Source organism: Aotus nancymaae, unplaced genomic scaffold (genome assembly GCF_030222135.1).
Source record: "Aotus nancymaae isolate 86718 unplaced genomic scaffold, 86718_ANA_hifiasm-v0.15.2.pri h1tg000025l, whole genome shotgun sequence".
Classification (NCBI taxonomy): Eukaryota; Metazoa; Chordata; class Mammalia; order Primates; family Aotidae; genus Aotus; species Aotus nancymaae.
The window spans coordinates 36,390,860-36,406,679 of record NW_026988438.1 but is presented as its reverse complement, the minus strand read 5'-3'; the positions used below and the strand labels follow the sequence as shown (position 1 = coordinate 36,406,679).

Below are 15,820 nucleotides of genomic sequence, written 5' to 3'. Positions count from 1 at the left end.
TTGTTGAGGCAATTTCTTATTGAAGCAATTTCAAATTGCTTGTTGAAGCATTTTATGACCATTACTTTAAAGTTCTTAGATAATTATGTAATTCGTCTTGGTGTTGATTGCATTTCCTGGTAATTTATATGACAAGTGATTTTTAATTTTATCCTGGACGTTTTGGATACTATTTTAGTAGATTCTGGGTCCTACTGAAAACCTTATTTTAGTAGGCAATCACGTTGTTTAGGTTTAAAAAGAGATCCTGGATTACTTTTTGAACTGTGGTTTTAATGGCAATCTAATTTTCAGAAGCTTTTTGGTTATATTTTGATCTTGACTTGCTGCATGCTGCTGGGCCTCCAGTGGTCCCTGCTGATGTGCTTGAGAGAATGAAAGGAACTGCCTGGTGCTTCTAAGAGCTGCCTGGTGCTTCTAAGTATGGGAATGGAGAATCAGGTATACAGGATGAAGCTTCTTGAGCTGGGTGCTTGCTGTGGTAGGCTCTCTCCTTTTCTATGGCAGATGTAGAATACCTCTAGAGGCATCCCTTGTTATGGTGGGATTCCCCATTTTCTAGGGGTCAGAGTGTATTTACTGGACCAACTGTTGATGGTGTGGTTTCTCTTAGTTGGTGCCTGTGGCTTTGTGTTGTCTCGGGGGAAAAGTAGTGCTTTTGCTGAGAATGGTGAATGCTTTTGGCTGCTTATTGACAGTGAGGTTTCTGGTTGAACCTTCTTGCTGTTTCTCTTGGTCTCACCTGGTGGTGTTGATGGAAATCCTATTAAATTCTAGAGAGGAATGAATCTACCTGGGCTTCTTTCTATTGCAAGCTTAGGAGTTGGGAAATGTCAGATCTGGATCAATTTCTTTTTTTTGGTTGGGAGGGATATAAGACACCCTGTTGTTATGTTGTTCCTCTAGTCATGGGGTCTTCAACTAGTTTTTCTTTCTTTTTTAAACCTTTCTGTGTTTTCCTTCGATTATATTTTACGATATAGGTTTTATAATTGTAGTTAATGGAGAGAAACAGGAAGAGACCAAAAGCCCTTCTGCTCACTTTTTAATTGCAATGAGTGGAACTTGTTTGGATCTGGATTTAAATAAACTAAAAAAGTAAAGTCATTTGATATGAGATGACTCAAATTTTGAAAACTAGGTATTTGGTATAAAAGTTATTTTTCTTATAATGACGTTGTGATTGTATAAAAATAAAAGACTATCTCTTAGAGATATGTACTAAGATATTTATAGGTGAAATTATGAAATGCATAGTATTTGCCTCAAATATGACAAATATGGGTTTGTTCATAGGGGACGAGTGGTCTTTGGTTGATGGTTGTTAGGGCTGGTGATGAATACATGGGACTCAGAATACCTTTGTGTATATAAGAAATTTTCCATGCTTTAAAATTAAATTTAATTAGTTTATTTTTTGCATCCTCCTTATCTGTGAAGTTTTAAAAGTTTAGCTTATATTTCATGAACAAAATTTAGATATTATGGTAAAAAGAAATTTGCCTGATTTATGTTCTTTGTACCTAATTTTTGAGTATTGGTGAGGCCAACATGATATAGGCTACCAAGTTTTAACATGTTTTCTTTTAAGGTGGGGAAGTATTAAAGTGTTTATAGTGTGCACATTACCTCTGATTATACTTTAGGAACCCCAGGTACCATTTGGTTGCTTATGAACAAGTTGTTAAAATGAAAGTGCTTTTATCCTGTAGTAGAGTTAATGTGCTTTCTTTAAGTGAGCTCTTCTCTAGTCACCAGGATCTGAAGTTCCAGAGTTGACTTTTCTATAGATCACTATATTAATACATTGAACATTAATTCATTCTTATTTTCTTTCACAGCTTTCTGTTCAAAATAAGGAGTTTGAGATAAATAAAGATGGAATCCCGAAAGTGGATCCGTTGCATTTGGTATGTGACCTTTTTGACATTTACTGGTTTGAAAATATATGCAGTAATATAAACTTAGATATCCGACTGAAAATTTTCTCCAGTTTTTCTAAGAATCCAAGTTAACATTTGCAATAAAGTATTGAAAAAAATTCAGGTGCCCTAGTTACACCACTTAATTACTACACCAGTGTTAATCTGCTTGGTTGTATGTTAGTCACACGTATTATATAAATAATCTAATAACTAGGGAAGAATTTTTTTTATATATGTACCAAGATGATACTATAATAAAATAATGTTTTATTATAGTTTAATTTTTTATAAGTACCTAACTATATCGTTGTCATTCACATATGTATTCAGCCAACATATTTTGAGTAAGCTATTTCTGTGACAGGAATTGAACTAAGGTACAAGGATTGTGGCATTGAGAATGAAATCATTAATTTAGAAATGTGAACAAGTAAATAATTAAGATCTCCAAGTTGAGTAATTAGCAAGTACTTTGGGGATGCTCCATTTACCCTGATTTGATTATTATGCATTATATGCTTGTATTAAAATATCTCATGTACTTCGTAAGTGTACCCATAAAGATTTCAGAAAAATGAAGCCCCTACAAAAGTACTTTGGGGGAAGCTGATTTTTAGTTCTGCAAAGAAAGGGGGAATTCACTATGACTAGATCTAAAGAGGATAAATATGACAGTAAATGTCTATAAGAATATAATGATCAGGCTCTGGAAGTTCTTATGCTATATTCTGAGTTAGGATTACAATGAAAGAATACATATAATTTTGTTAAACTCAGTAGTTCCCTAACTTATCTGACCACAGAAATACTGTATAATACCTTCTAATGTCCCATGAAATAATTTAAAAAAACATACCTTAGAAATGATAATAAGGAGCTTTGCCATACTTCTTGGGTAAGTAGTAAAAAGCATTTCAGACAACTTTTGTGAGATTATGAAACTTTGTGTTATACATCTTGATTATCTCTGTGGAAGAGAATAACAAAGAATGTTGATTGTGGTTTACATTTTTGAAAAGGCTATGGTAAAAATTTCTTGCTATTAGATAGAAAAAATAGAGGTTATACCTGCACCAAAGTGTACATCCAGAACCCTTGCTTTCAGGTTTGATAGAAAAATTACCTTGTACCAAGTTATCCTGAAATTTAGCTTAAACTTAAAACTTATATTACAGTTTTGTGAGTCAGAAATCTGGATTCAGCTTATTTGGGATTTCTGCTTCAGTGAATTTAAGGTTGCATTTAAGATGTTGGCTGGGCTATAGTCATCTTAAAGCTTGATTGGAGAAGGATATGCCTACAACCTCACATATTTGTTCATATGATTATGTTTCTTTCAGTTTATTAGAATGAGGCCCTCAGTTCTTCTCTAGTTGTTGGCCAGAGGTTGCCCTCAGTCCTTTGCCCTGTTTCAATCATGGCAGTGTGTTTCATTGATACGTTTAAAAGAGAAGGCAGTAGTTAGACTCTGTTCACTAAGACAGAAGTCACAATTTTTCATAATGAAATCATAAAATTGATATCCCATGGTTTTTAGTAGTATTCTCTCTGTTAGAAGCAATTCTCTATATGAATAACAGAAGGTTGGGGTCCTGGGGCAATCTTCGAAGTCTGCCTATTCTTAAGATGTAATCTGGCTAGGCGTGGTGGCTTATGCCTGTAATCCCAGCACTTTGGGAGGCTGAGGTGGGCAGATCAACTGACTTCAGGAGTTCGAGACCAGCCTGGCCAATATGACAAAACCCTGTCTCTACTAAAAATACAAAAAAAGTTAGCCAGGTGTGGTGGTGGGTGCCTGTAGACTCAACTACTTGGGATGTTGAGGCAGGAGAATCACTTGAATCTGGGAGGCGGAGATTGCAGTGAGCTGAGATCGTGCCACTGCATTCCAGCCTGCGTGACAGAGCGAGACTTCATCTCAAAAAAAGAAAAAAATCTGCTAGTAATCTGCAAGTAATCGTGCCTTCCTAGGCATGCTGCTAGGTATATGTATAATGAAAGTGAATGTAAGTAAGAGTCCCTATTTAGTGTGGGTGGCTACTCATGGATTCAAGGATTGTCACATTGAAAATGAAATTAATAATTTAGGAATGTGAACAAGTAAATAATAAACATTTATGAATTGAGTAATAAGTACAAATTGTAAGAATCCTTGGTTTGTAGAGTATTTGCTTCTGTGATCTGAGTCAGTTGTTAGTGCTGTGAATGAGGTGACCTTTATCTACATTTTGTGATCACACATAGCTACGAAACAAGTCAAGGCTCTGTAGTCAGCCCATTACAGATACCATACCACAAATGGAGAAGAATATAAATTCATGGAACCATGTAATTGAGGAGAATTATTAGAGGATAAAATTCCCATCCTTCAGAATCCCTCTAGTAGTATCCCCAACAGATGGCCTTCAGCCATTACTGTACTTAAATACAGTAATGCCAATTTTGGTAGTTTGTGTCTTTCTAAGAGTTGGTCCATTTTGTTTAAGTTATCTAGCTTGTTGTCATACAGTTGTACATATTTTCTTTATAATTTTTATTTTTCTAAGTTCAGTAGTAATGTCACATTTTTCATGTCAGATTCTATTTTTTTTTGATTATACTATAAGTTCTGGGGTACATGTGAAAATCATGCAGGTTTGTTACATAGTCATACATGTGCCTTGATGGTTTGCTGCATCCATCTCCCCATCATCTATATTAGGTATTTCTCATAATGTTATCCATCCCCAATCCCACCATCCCCTGCTATCCATCTTCTAGTCCCCGACCCCGCAACAGGCCCCAGTGTGTGATGTTCCCCTCCCTGTGTGCATGTGTTCTCATTGTTCAGCACCCACTTATGAGTGAGAACATGTGGTGTTTGGTATTCTGTTCTTGTGTCAGTTTGCTGAGAATGATGGTTTCCAGCTTCATCCACGTCCCCACAAAGGACATGGACTCATCCTTTTTTATGGCTGCATAGTATTCCATGATGTATATGTGCCACATTTTCTTTATCCAGTCTGTTATTGATGGGCATTTGTATTCGTTCCAAGTCTTTGGTGTTGCAATTAGTGCTGCAGTAAATATACATGTGCATGCATTGTTATAATGTAATGTTTTATAATCCTTTGGGTATATACCCAGTAATGAGATTGCTGGGTCAGATGGTATTTCTAGTTCTAGATCCTTGAGGAATTGCCACACTGTCTAACACAAGGGTTGAACTAATTTACTCTCCCACCAACAGTGTAAAAGTTCTCCACATCTCCTCTCCAGCATTTGTTGTCTCCTGATTTTTTAATGGTTGCCATTCTAACTGGCATGAGGTGGTATCTCAATGTGGTTTTGATTTACATTTCTCTAATGATCAGTGATGATGAGCTTTTTATCATATGTTTGTTGGCTGCATAAATGTCTTTTTTTGAAAAGTTTCTGTTCATATCCTTTGCCCACTTTTTGATGGGGTTGTTTTTCTTGTAAATTTGTTTAAATTCTTTGTAGATTCTGGTTATTAGCCCTTTGTCAGATGGGTAGATTAGTAGTTGCAGTCTTCTCTCTTTTTTTCTTAATCTAAATAAGTTTTGTCTATTTTGTTGATTTTTTTAAAAGACGCAGCTTTTGGTTTTATTGATTTTTCTCTGTTGTTTTTCTGTTGTCTAGTTTCATACTTTCTAATCTTTATTATTTCTGTCCTTCTGTTGCTTTAGGTTTAGTTTATAGCATACATTATTATGCAGTTATCACACCTTATAAAATTAACGCATTTTAATAGTATGTTTAAATTTCCCTAATTGTCTTAAATGTATTTTTAAATAGTTTCTTTTTTCAAATTAATATGTCAATAAGATCTACATGTATTGCCTTAATATATCTCTTAATCTCTCTTGATCTGTAAAGTTCCCCCACAACTCTTTTTCTCCATGCCATGTATTGTGTGGAAAAAGACTATTTTATATCCCGTATTTTGGAGTTGGCTGATTACATCCTTATGGTATTATTTCATACTTCTTTTTCCCCCAATTAAACTGGTAGATACAGAGGTTAATTATATTTACATTCAGTTTTTATAAGAAGTTTATTTTATGTGTGATACTTTGCATATATTGTGTCATATGGGGGGATCATTTGGTGTTTGATTGTCATAGTATTGATCAGTGTGTTCAGGCAGAAAATTTTATTTGTACAGGGGTATATTTTTAGTTTTTCTATTCCATTGGTTTGTTTATTCATATCCCAGTACCGTACTCATGTAATTAAAAAGGCTTTATAATATCTTTTTAATACTTACAGGGCTAGATCTTTCCTCACTGCTTTTTTTTTTGAAACAAAGTTCACAGTCTCAGGCCAGAGTGTGGCGGTATGATCTTGGTTCACTGCAACCTCTGCCCTGCAGGTTCATGTAAGTCTCGTGCCTCAGCCTCCTCAGTAGCTGGGACTACAGGCACATGCCACCATACCTGGCTAATTTTTGCATTTTTAGTAGAGATGGTGTTTTTCCATTTTGGTCAGGCCAGTCTCAAACTCCTGACCTCAAGTGGTCTGCCTGCCTCAGCCTCCCAGAGTTCTAGGATTACAGGTGTGAGCCACTGCACCTGGCCCTCATTGCTATTTTTCAAATCAGCTTTCATGACTATTTTTGGTTGTCATTGTTCTAAACATCTTTAAGTTGTTTAGTCTCAAGGAAAAAATTATATTTTTATTGGAATAATGTAAACTTTATAAGTTAACTTAGGGAATGCTCTGCTAATTTGTTGTATTTTTAGTAGAGATGGGGTTTCTCCATGTTGGTTAGGCTGGTCTCAAACTCCTGACCTTAGGTGGTCTGCTTGTCTTGGCTTCCCAAAGTGCTGAGATTACAGGCATGAGCCACCATGCCCTGCCGAGAGTCATTTTTGTTGAAGAACATAATAAGACTTTTGTTCCTGATCTACTTTTGTGGTTTTGAGGAGCATGTGTTATTTTTTCTCATTTGCATTTTGTAATATTTAATTGTTTGTGCCTAGTGAAGATAACAATCTTTAAATCTTCTTAAAAACATATTCTGTAGAGTACAGACATTGGCATTCATTTATTTATCAAATATTTACTGAATGTCTATTATTTTCAGATATTCTGCTTTTTTATGGAGATGAAGTGCAAACTAAAATTTCGAACCTGAAAGGTCTTAGAGTGTAATACAGGCACTAGCGGTAACAGATGTTTTTTTTGGTTTGTTTGTTTTGAGACAGTCTTGCTCTGTTGCCCAGGCTGGAGTGCAGGGGTGTGATCTCTGACACTGCAACCTCCACCTCCCAGGTTCAAGTGATTCTCCTGCCTCAACCTTTTGAGTAGCTGGGATTACTGGCATGCACCACCATGCCCAGCTAATTTTTGTATTTTTGGTAGAGACAGGGTTTCACCATGTTGGCTGGGCTGGTCCTAAAGTCCTGGCCTCAAGTGATTACACACCTTGGCCTCCCAAAGTGCCTACCTGGCCAGCAGTAAACAGATTATTTTTATTCAATGTAATGTGTGCTTTGGTTGGAGTAATCATAACAGGCAAATAAAAGGTATACCAAGTTGTCTTTGGAGGTGGAAATAATGGAACAACCTTACAGGGTTATTTACATGTGCTAATACAAATAATGTTCTTTGAAATCGAGGGATATAATAAATTCTGGCTTCCATAATGATGATGATAATGATAGTGGCAGTAGAGGAGATCCTAGAGGGTGGTCACTTAAAAACTGAAACCAGAAACGGCTAACTAGGTGAAGAAATTTACCCTTTTAGACAAAGAAGCTTCAGTGTGACATTTTAGTAGTGTCAAATTCTGACCATTACCTTGTTAAAAGAGAGAGAAGGGAAGTAATAAAATTTCTTTGTTTGCGTTTCAATTGTTTTTGAGAGATTTCAGCTATGATTTTTTCCTTTACATTTTTTCCCCGTAATTCAATTTCATTGTTTCAGTACTGGAGGCAATCCATTTCTCTAAAAAAGTACAGTCATCCCTCTGTGTACACAGGGGATTGGTACAGATAAAATCCACCCATACCCAAGTTCTGCAGTTGGCTCAGTGGAACCTATGTGTATGAAAAAGCCCTTTGTATCTGTGGGTTTTGAGTCCTGAGAATACTGTGTTTTTGATCTGTTGGGTTTCAGGTGTGGAAACTGCAGATAGGGCTGACTATATTTATTTCATATTGGTACATAATATTTGTACATATTTGTGGGGTACATGTGATATTTTGTTACAGGTGTGGAATGTGTAATGACCAAGTCAGTATTTAAGGTATCCATTATCTTGATTATTTATCATTTTTCTGTTTGGGGAACATATCAAGTCCTCTCTTCTGGCTATTTTGAAATATATAATACATTGTTAACTAGAGTCAGCGTATTCTGTCAGTCACTAGTACTTACTTCTTCTATCAACCTGGTTGTTCGTACCCATTAAACAACTCTCTTCATCCCCTTCCACCTCACCCACTCTCTCTACTCAGTCTCTGCTATCTGTCATTCCACTCTACCTCTATGAGATCAACTTTTATAGCTCCTATATACGAGTGAGAACATTTGATATTTGTCTTTCTGTGCCTGGCTTATTTCACTTTACAGAATGACTGTCCCATTTTTGTTGCTGAAAACTACAGAATTTTTAATTTCTGTTTATGGTTGAATAGTATTCTGTTGTGTATATGTACCATATTTTCTTTATCCATTTGTCCATTGATGGACACTTAGGTTGATTCCTTACCTTTGTAATTGTGAATTATGCTGCAATAAACATGGGGGGTGCAGTTTTCATCTACTGATTTCCTTTTTGTTTTGATAAATATCAAGTAGTGGGATTCCTGGATTGTATGATAGTTCCATTTTTAGTTTTTTGAAAAACATTTGTACTGTTTTCCATAATGGCTATACTAATTTACATTTCTACCAACAACGTATAACTGTTTTCTGTTCTCCATATCTTTGCTAGCATTTTGCTATTTTTTGTCATTTTTTAAAAAAATGGCATTTTAGCTGATGCAAAATGAAACCTCATTGTGATTTTGATTTGCATTTCCCTGACGATTAGTGATGTTGAGCATTTTTCATATACTTGTTGGTCATTTGTGTGCCTTCTTTTGAGAAATGTCTGTTTATGTCCTTTGTCTACTTTTTTATGGGATTATTTGTTTTCTTTTCCCTGTTGAGTTGAATTTCTTGTATATTTTGGATATTAGTCCTGTGTTGGATGAATAGTTTACAAATATTCCATTCAACAAATTGTCTCTTCACTCTGTTGATTATTTCTTTTGCTGTGCAGAAGCATTTTGGTTAAGTACAGTCTCATTTGTATCTTTTTGTTTTTGTTGCCTGTGCTTTTGAGGTTTTAGCGATAAAAATCTTTGCCTAGACTTACAGTATTTTTATAGTCTTGGGTTTTTTATTTAAGTCTTTGATCAATCTTGAATTGATTTTTGTATATGGTGAAAGATAAGGGTCTACTTTTATTCTTTTGCATATGGATATCCAGTTTTTCCTAGCACCATTTATTGAAGTAGGCGTCTTTTCCTTAGTGTATGTTCTTGGTGCCTTTGTGATAAATTGGTTAGCTGTAAATATGTGGCTTTCTTTCTGGGTTTTCAGTTCTATTCCATAGGTGCAGATATCTATTTTTATACTAATAAAATGCTGTTTTAGTTACTATAGCCTTGTAAGATATTTGGAAGTTAGTGTGATGTCTCCACCTTTGTTCTTTTTGCTGATAATTGTTTTGACTATTTGTGCTCTTTTTTAGTTCCATGTGAAACTTAGGATTTTTTTTTTCTATCTGTGTGAAAAATTACATTGCTATTTTGATAGGGATTGCTTTGAATCTGTAGACCTTGGGGTAGTATGGGCATTTTAACAATACTAATTGTTCTGATCATCCTCTTCAGTTTCTTTCATCAGTGTTTTGTAGTTTTCTTTGTAGACATCTTCAACCTCCTGTTTAAATTTCTTCCTAGGTAGTATATTTAATTTTTAGCTATTATAAATGGGATTGCCTTCTTGATGTTTGTTAGGTAGTTCATTATTGATTCGTAGAAATGCTACTGATTTTTACATGTCGATCTATATCCTGCAGATATACTAGAATTATCAAATCTAAGAGGTTTTCGGTGGAGTCTTTAGGTTTTTTAGATAGAAGATTGTGTCATCTGCAAAGAGGGACAATTTGACTTGCTCTTTTTCAGTTTGGATGCCTTTTATTTCTTTTTCTTGCCTGATTGCTCTGACTAGGACTTCCAGGACTGTGTTGAAGAGGAGTGGTGAAAGTGGAGATCCTTGTCTTCCAGTTCTTTAGAGGAATGTTTCTCTCTCTCTCTCTCTCTCTCTCTCTCTCTCTCTCTCTGTCTGTCTCTCTCTTATTTTTTTGAGACAAAGTTTGTTCTTGTTGCCAGGCTGGAGTGCAATGGCACAGTCTTGGCTCACTGCAACCTCCGCCTCCTGGGTTCAACCAATTCTCGTGCCTAAGCCTCCCAAATAGCTGGGATTACAGGTGCCCGCCACCATGGCTGAGTTTATTTTGTATTTTTTAGTAGAGACGAGGTTTAACCGTGTTGTCCAGGCTGGTCTTGAACTCCTAATCCTTTACTATGTTGAGGTATATTCCTTATATACCTAGTTTGTTGAGAGCTTTTATCATAAAGCTATGTTTTATTCTATCAAATACTTTTTCTGTGTCTATTAAGATGGTTGGTCATACGGTTTTTGCCCTTCATTCAATTGATGTGATGTATCATGTCATTGATTTGGGTATGTCAGACCATCTTTGCATCCCTGGGATAAATCCTAATTAATCATGGTTTATTATGTTTTTGATGTGCTGTTGGATTTGGATTGCTAGTATTTTGTTGAAAATTTTTGCATCTATGTTCATCAGGGATATTGGTCTGTAGTTTTTTTTTGTTGTTGTATCCTTATCTGGTTTTGGTTTCAAGATAATGGTGGCCTTGGCCTTGTAGAACACGTTAGGGAGAATTCTCTCCTCTTGAACTTTTGCAGTAGTTTGAGGATAGTTGATGTTAGTTCTTCTTTGAAAGTTTGGTGGAATTCAGCAGTGAAGCTCTCTGGTCCTGGACTTTTCTTTGTTGGGAGACTTTCTATTAGTAACTCAATCCTATTACTTGTTACTGGTCTGTTCATGTTTTCTGTTTCTTGCTGAGTTCAAGTCTGGTAGGTTGTATGTGTCCAGGAATTTATACATCTCCTCTAGGCTTTTCAGTTAGTTAATGTATAGTTACTCATAATAGTCTTTATATTTTGTGTTTTTGTGGTATCAAGCATAGTGTCTTTTTTTCATTTCTGATCGTGTTTATTGCAGCTTCTCTTTTTTGTTTTTAGTACAACTAGCAGTTGATTGATTTTGTTTGTCTTTTCAAAAAATTTTTTGTTGATCCTTTGCATTTTTTTTTAGTTTATTTCACTTAATTCTGTTCTCATCTTTATTCTTTCTTTCCTACTAATCTGTGAGGTGTGTCACCAGGCCATTTATTTGAAAATCTTACTCCTTTTTTGATACAAGCATTTATTGCTGTAAATGTCTCTCTTCACACTGGTTTTGCTATATGTCATCCGTTTTGTTATGTTGCTTTGATTTTCAGTTGTTCCAAGGCATTTTCTAATTCCCTCTTTAATTTCTTCCTTGACCCAGTGGTCATTCGGGAGCATGTTGTTTAATTTCCATGTGTGTGTGTTTTTGCTTTCGTTTCTTTTTGAGATGGGGTCAGGAGCATGTTGTTTAATTTCCATGTTTTTTGTTTTTGTTTCTTTTTGAGATGTTGCCCAGGCTGGAGTGCAGTGGTGTGATCTCGGCTTACTGCAACCTCTGCCTCCTGGGTCCAAGCAATTCTCCTGCTTCCCCTCCTTTGTAGCTGAGATTGTAGGTGTTTGCCACCACATTCATCTAATTTTTATATTTTTAGTAGAGATGAGGTTTCAACATGTTGTCCAGGCTGGTCTCGAACTCCTGACCGTAAGTGATCTGTCCACCTCAAGCTCCCAAAATGCTGGAATTACAGGTGTGCTCTACCATGCCTGGCCAATTTCCATGTGTTTGTATAGTTTCAGTTTCTCTTGTTGATTTTTAGTTTTCCTTTGTTTTCTGAGATGAAACTTGATATGGTTTTAATTTTAAAACCTTTTTTGAGCTTTGTTTTGTGGCTTAGATATTGTCTGTTCCTAGAGAATGTTCCATATGCTGATGAGAAGTATGTGTATTTTGTTGCTGTTGGGTAAAATGTTCTGTAAATATCTGTTAGGTTAATTTGGTCTTTAAGTGCAGTGTATAATCAGTGTTTCTTAAATTAATTTTCTCTCTAGATGATCTCTCTAATGGTGAGAGTTGGGTGCTGTTTCTCCCTTTAGATCTAATAATATTTGATTTTTGTATCTGGGTGCTCTGTTGTTGGGTGCGTGTGTATGTTTAGAATTGTTCTATTCTCTTGCTAATTGATCCCTTTATTATTATATAATGACCTTCTTTGTCATTTTCAGCTGTTTTTGACTTAAAGCCTATCTTACTTGATATAAGTATAGCTTCATCTGATTGCTTTTGGTTTCCTTTTGCATGTAATATCTTTTCTCATCTTTTGACAGGATATAATCGGGTCATTTAAAAAAAAAATCCTTTCAACCAGTCTGTGTCTTTTTAAGTGGAAAGTTTAACTGGTTTACATTCAAGGCTGTCATTGATACACGTATGAGGGTTAATTTCTTATTTTATCTCTTACTCATCATTGTGGTTTGGTGGTTTTCTGTAGTGGTAACAGTTTCTCTTGTTTATTTGTGTGTTTGTTTTACCAGTAGATTTTATAGTTTAGTGTGTTTTATAGTGGTAGATATTATACTTTGACTTACAGGTATACAACTCTCTTGGTAGAGATGGGGTTTCACCATCTTGGCCAGGCTAGTCTTGAATTCCTGACCTAAGGTGATCTCCCCACCTTGGTGGCCTCCCAGAGTGCTGGGATTACAGGCATAAGCCACTGTGCTCAGCCAGATGATCTATTTGAGGTGTTATTTTCTGCTCATTATTTTGGTTTTTTGTTGAGGTGAGTACCAGATACCTCATCAGTCATCCTGAAGCCCATCCTTCCTGACTATATTTATTGAAAAAAAAAGTCCACTTATTAGTGGACCTACCTGTGCAGTTCAAACCTGTGCTGTTTAAGGGTCAACTATAGTTGAACTTGATAAGAATCTTTAAAACTCTAAATAGAAAAACTTGATTTTAGACCTGTATCACTGACCAAAAGTATTTGTGAATTGTATCCTCCTTCATTACAGGTTTGTCCTTTTTTTCCTTTGTTTTGTAACACCTATTTTTCCTTGCAGGATGATAAAATCAAATCCCTCCTCTGTAGTTTGATATATTATAGAAGTTCAATCACTGCTGAACAAGTTTTAAATGCTGAATGTTTCTTGATACCAAAAGAGAAATCAGTTCCAAACCCAGAAAAAGATACTGAATATATCCCATATAAAAAAGAAGAAGAAATAAAGACAGAGAACTTGGATAAATGTATGGAGAAGACAAGAAACGGTGAAGCCACCTTTGATTGTTAGATTATTATTCTGTTATTGTTGCAGATGTTCTTTTTAAAAACTTTGTTTAGTTTGGTTAATGTACAAAAATATCTAGAAAATGTTCTGGGACTAGTTGGGTTGTATCTTTAGTATTCAGGCTGTGAAAAATAAAGATGTTTGGCTATGCACAGAATAGTTTGTATGCTTTGAACTTTAGTTTACTTGGAGTTTGATATGGTTTGACTGTGTCCCCACCCAAATCTCATTTTAAATTGTAGTTACCATAATCCCTACGTTATGGTAGGGACCTCATGGGAGGTAATTGAATCATGAGGGTGGGTTTTTCCCATACTGTTCTCACGGTAGTGAATACATCTCAGGAGATCATATGGTTTTATAAAGGGGAGTTGCCCTACACAAGCTTTTTGCCTACTTCCATGTGAGACATGCTGTTACTCTTCCTTCATCTTCTGCCACAATTGTGAGGCCTCCCCAACCATGTGAGCAACTGTGAGTCTTCTTTCCTTTATAAATTACCCAGTCTCAGGTATGTCTGTATTAGCAGGTTGAGAACAGACTAATACAGTAAATTGGTACCAAGAATGGAGTGCTGCTTTAAAGATACCCAAACATGTGGAAGTGACTTTGGAACTGGATAATAGGCAGAGGTTGGAACAGTTTGGAGGGCTCAGAAGAGGACAGGAAGATGTGGGAAAGTTTGGAACATTCTAGAGACTTGTTGAATGGCTTTGACCAAAATGCTGATAGTGATAAGGCCGATGAAGTCCAGGTTTAGGTGGTCTCAAATGGAGATGAGGAGTGTGTTGGATACTGGAATAAAGGTGACTCTTGCAACGTTTTAGCAAAGAGACTTGCAGCATTTTGGTCCTAGAGATTTGTGCAGCTTTGAACTTGAGAGATGATTTAGGGCATCTGGTGGAAGAAATTTCCTTTTTTTAAAATTATACTTTAAGTTCTGGGGTACTTGTGCAGAACATGCAGGTTCGTTACATAGGTATACACGTGCCATGGTGGTTTGCTGCATCCATCACCCTGTCATCTATATTAGGTATTTCTCCTAATACTATCCCTCCCTTATCCACCTACCCCCTGCTATTCCTCCCCTCCTCCCCTACCCCACAACAGGCTCCAGTGTGTGGTGTTCCCCTTCCTATGTCCATGTGTTCTCATTGTTCAACACCTACTTATGAGTGAAAACGTAGTGTTTGATTTTCTGTTCTTGTGTCAGTTTTCTGAGAATGTTTGTTTCCAGCTTCATCCATGTCCCTGCAAAGGACATGAACTCATCCTTTTTTATGACTGCATAGTATTCCATGGTGTATATGTGCCACATTTTCTTTATCCAGTTTATCATTGATGGGCATTTGTGTTGGTTCCAAGTCTTTGCTATTGTGAACAGTGCCGCAATAAACATACCTGTGCATGTGTCTTTATAATAGAATGATTTATAATCCTTTGGATATATACCCAGTAACGAGATTGCTGGGTTAAATGGTAGACATTTATGCAGCCAACAAACATATGAAAAAGCTCATCATCACTGGTCATTAGAGAAATGGATATCAAAACCATATGGAGATACCATCTCATGCCAGTTAGAATGATGATCACTGAAAAATCAGGAGACAAACAGATGCTGGAGAGGATGTCAAGAAATAAAATACTTTTACACTGTTGGTGGGAGTATAAATTAGTTCAACCATTGTGGAAGACAGTGTGGCAATTCCTCAAGGATCTAGAATAGAAATACCATCTGGTGGAAGAAATTTCTGAGCAGCAAAGCGTTCAAGGATGACCTGGGTGCTGTTAAAAGTATTCACTCTTATGTCTTCACAAAAATATGATTCAGAATTGGAACTTATGTTTAAAAGGAAAACAGAGCATAAAAGTTCAGAAAATTTCCAGCCTGATGATGCAATAGAAAAGAAAAACCTATTTTCTGAGGAGAAATTCAAGCCAGCTGCAGAAATTTGTATAAGTAATGAGGAGCCAAATGTTAATCACTAAGAGAATGGAGAAAATGTCTTTAGGGCATATCAGAGACCTTTGTGGCAGGCTCTCCTATCGCAGGCCCAGAGGCCTAGGAAGAAAAAATAGTTTGTGGGCCAGGCCCAGGGTCCCCCTGCTGTATGGAGCCTAGGGACTTGGTGCCCTGAATCCCAGCTGCTCCAGCTGTGGCTAAAATGGTCCAAGATAAAGCTTGGCCCATGGCTTCAGAAGGTACAAGCTCCAACCCTTGGCAACTTCCAACTTGCATGTGGTGTTGAGCCTGTAGGTGCACAGAAATAAAGAATGGAGGTTTGGGAACCTCCACCTAGATTTCAGGGGATCTTTGGAACCACCTGGATGTCCAG

General features: G+C 36.4%; 1 protein-coding gene across 1 annotated transcript in view; it reads left to right on the top strand.

Annotated features, from left to right (window-relative positions):
- STK31 (serine/threonine kinase 31) overlaps positions 1 to 13,627 on the top strand; it is a 138,238-nt gene extending 124,611 nt beyond the window's left edge. Inside the window, exons 22-23 of the mRNA XM_012447846.2 lie at positions 1,842 to 1,910; positions 13,254 to 13,627. Coding sequence (XP_012303269.1) covers positions 1,842 to 1,910; positions 13,254 to 13,484 — 300 coding nt within the window. The 3' untranslated portion in view covers positions 13,485 to 13,627. The remainder of the gene's footprint in view (positions 1 to 1,841; positions 1,911 to 13,253) is intronic.
- Positions 13,628 to 15,820: the final 2,193 nt, after the last annotated feature.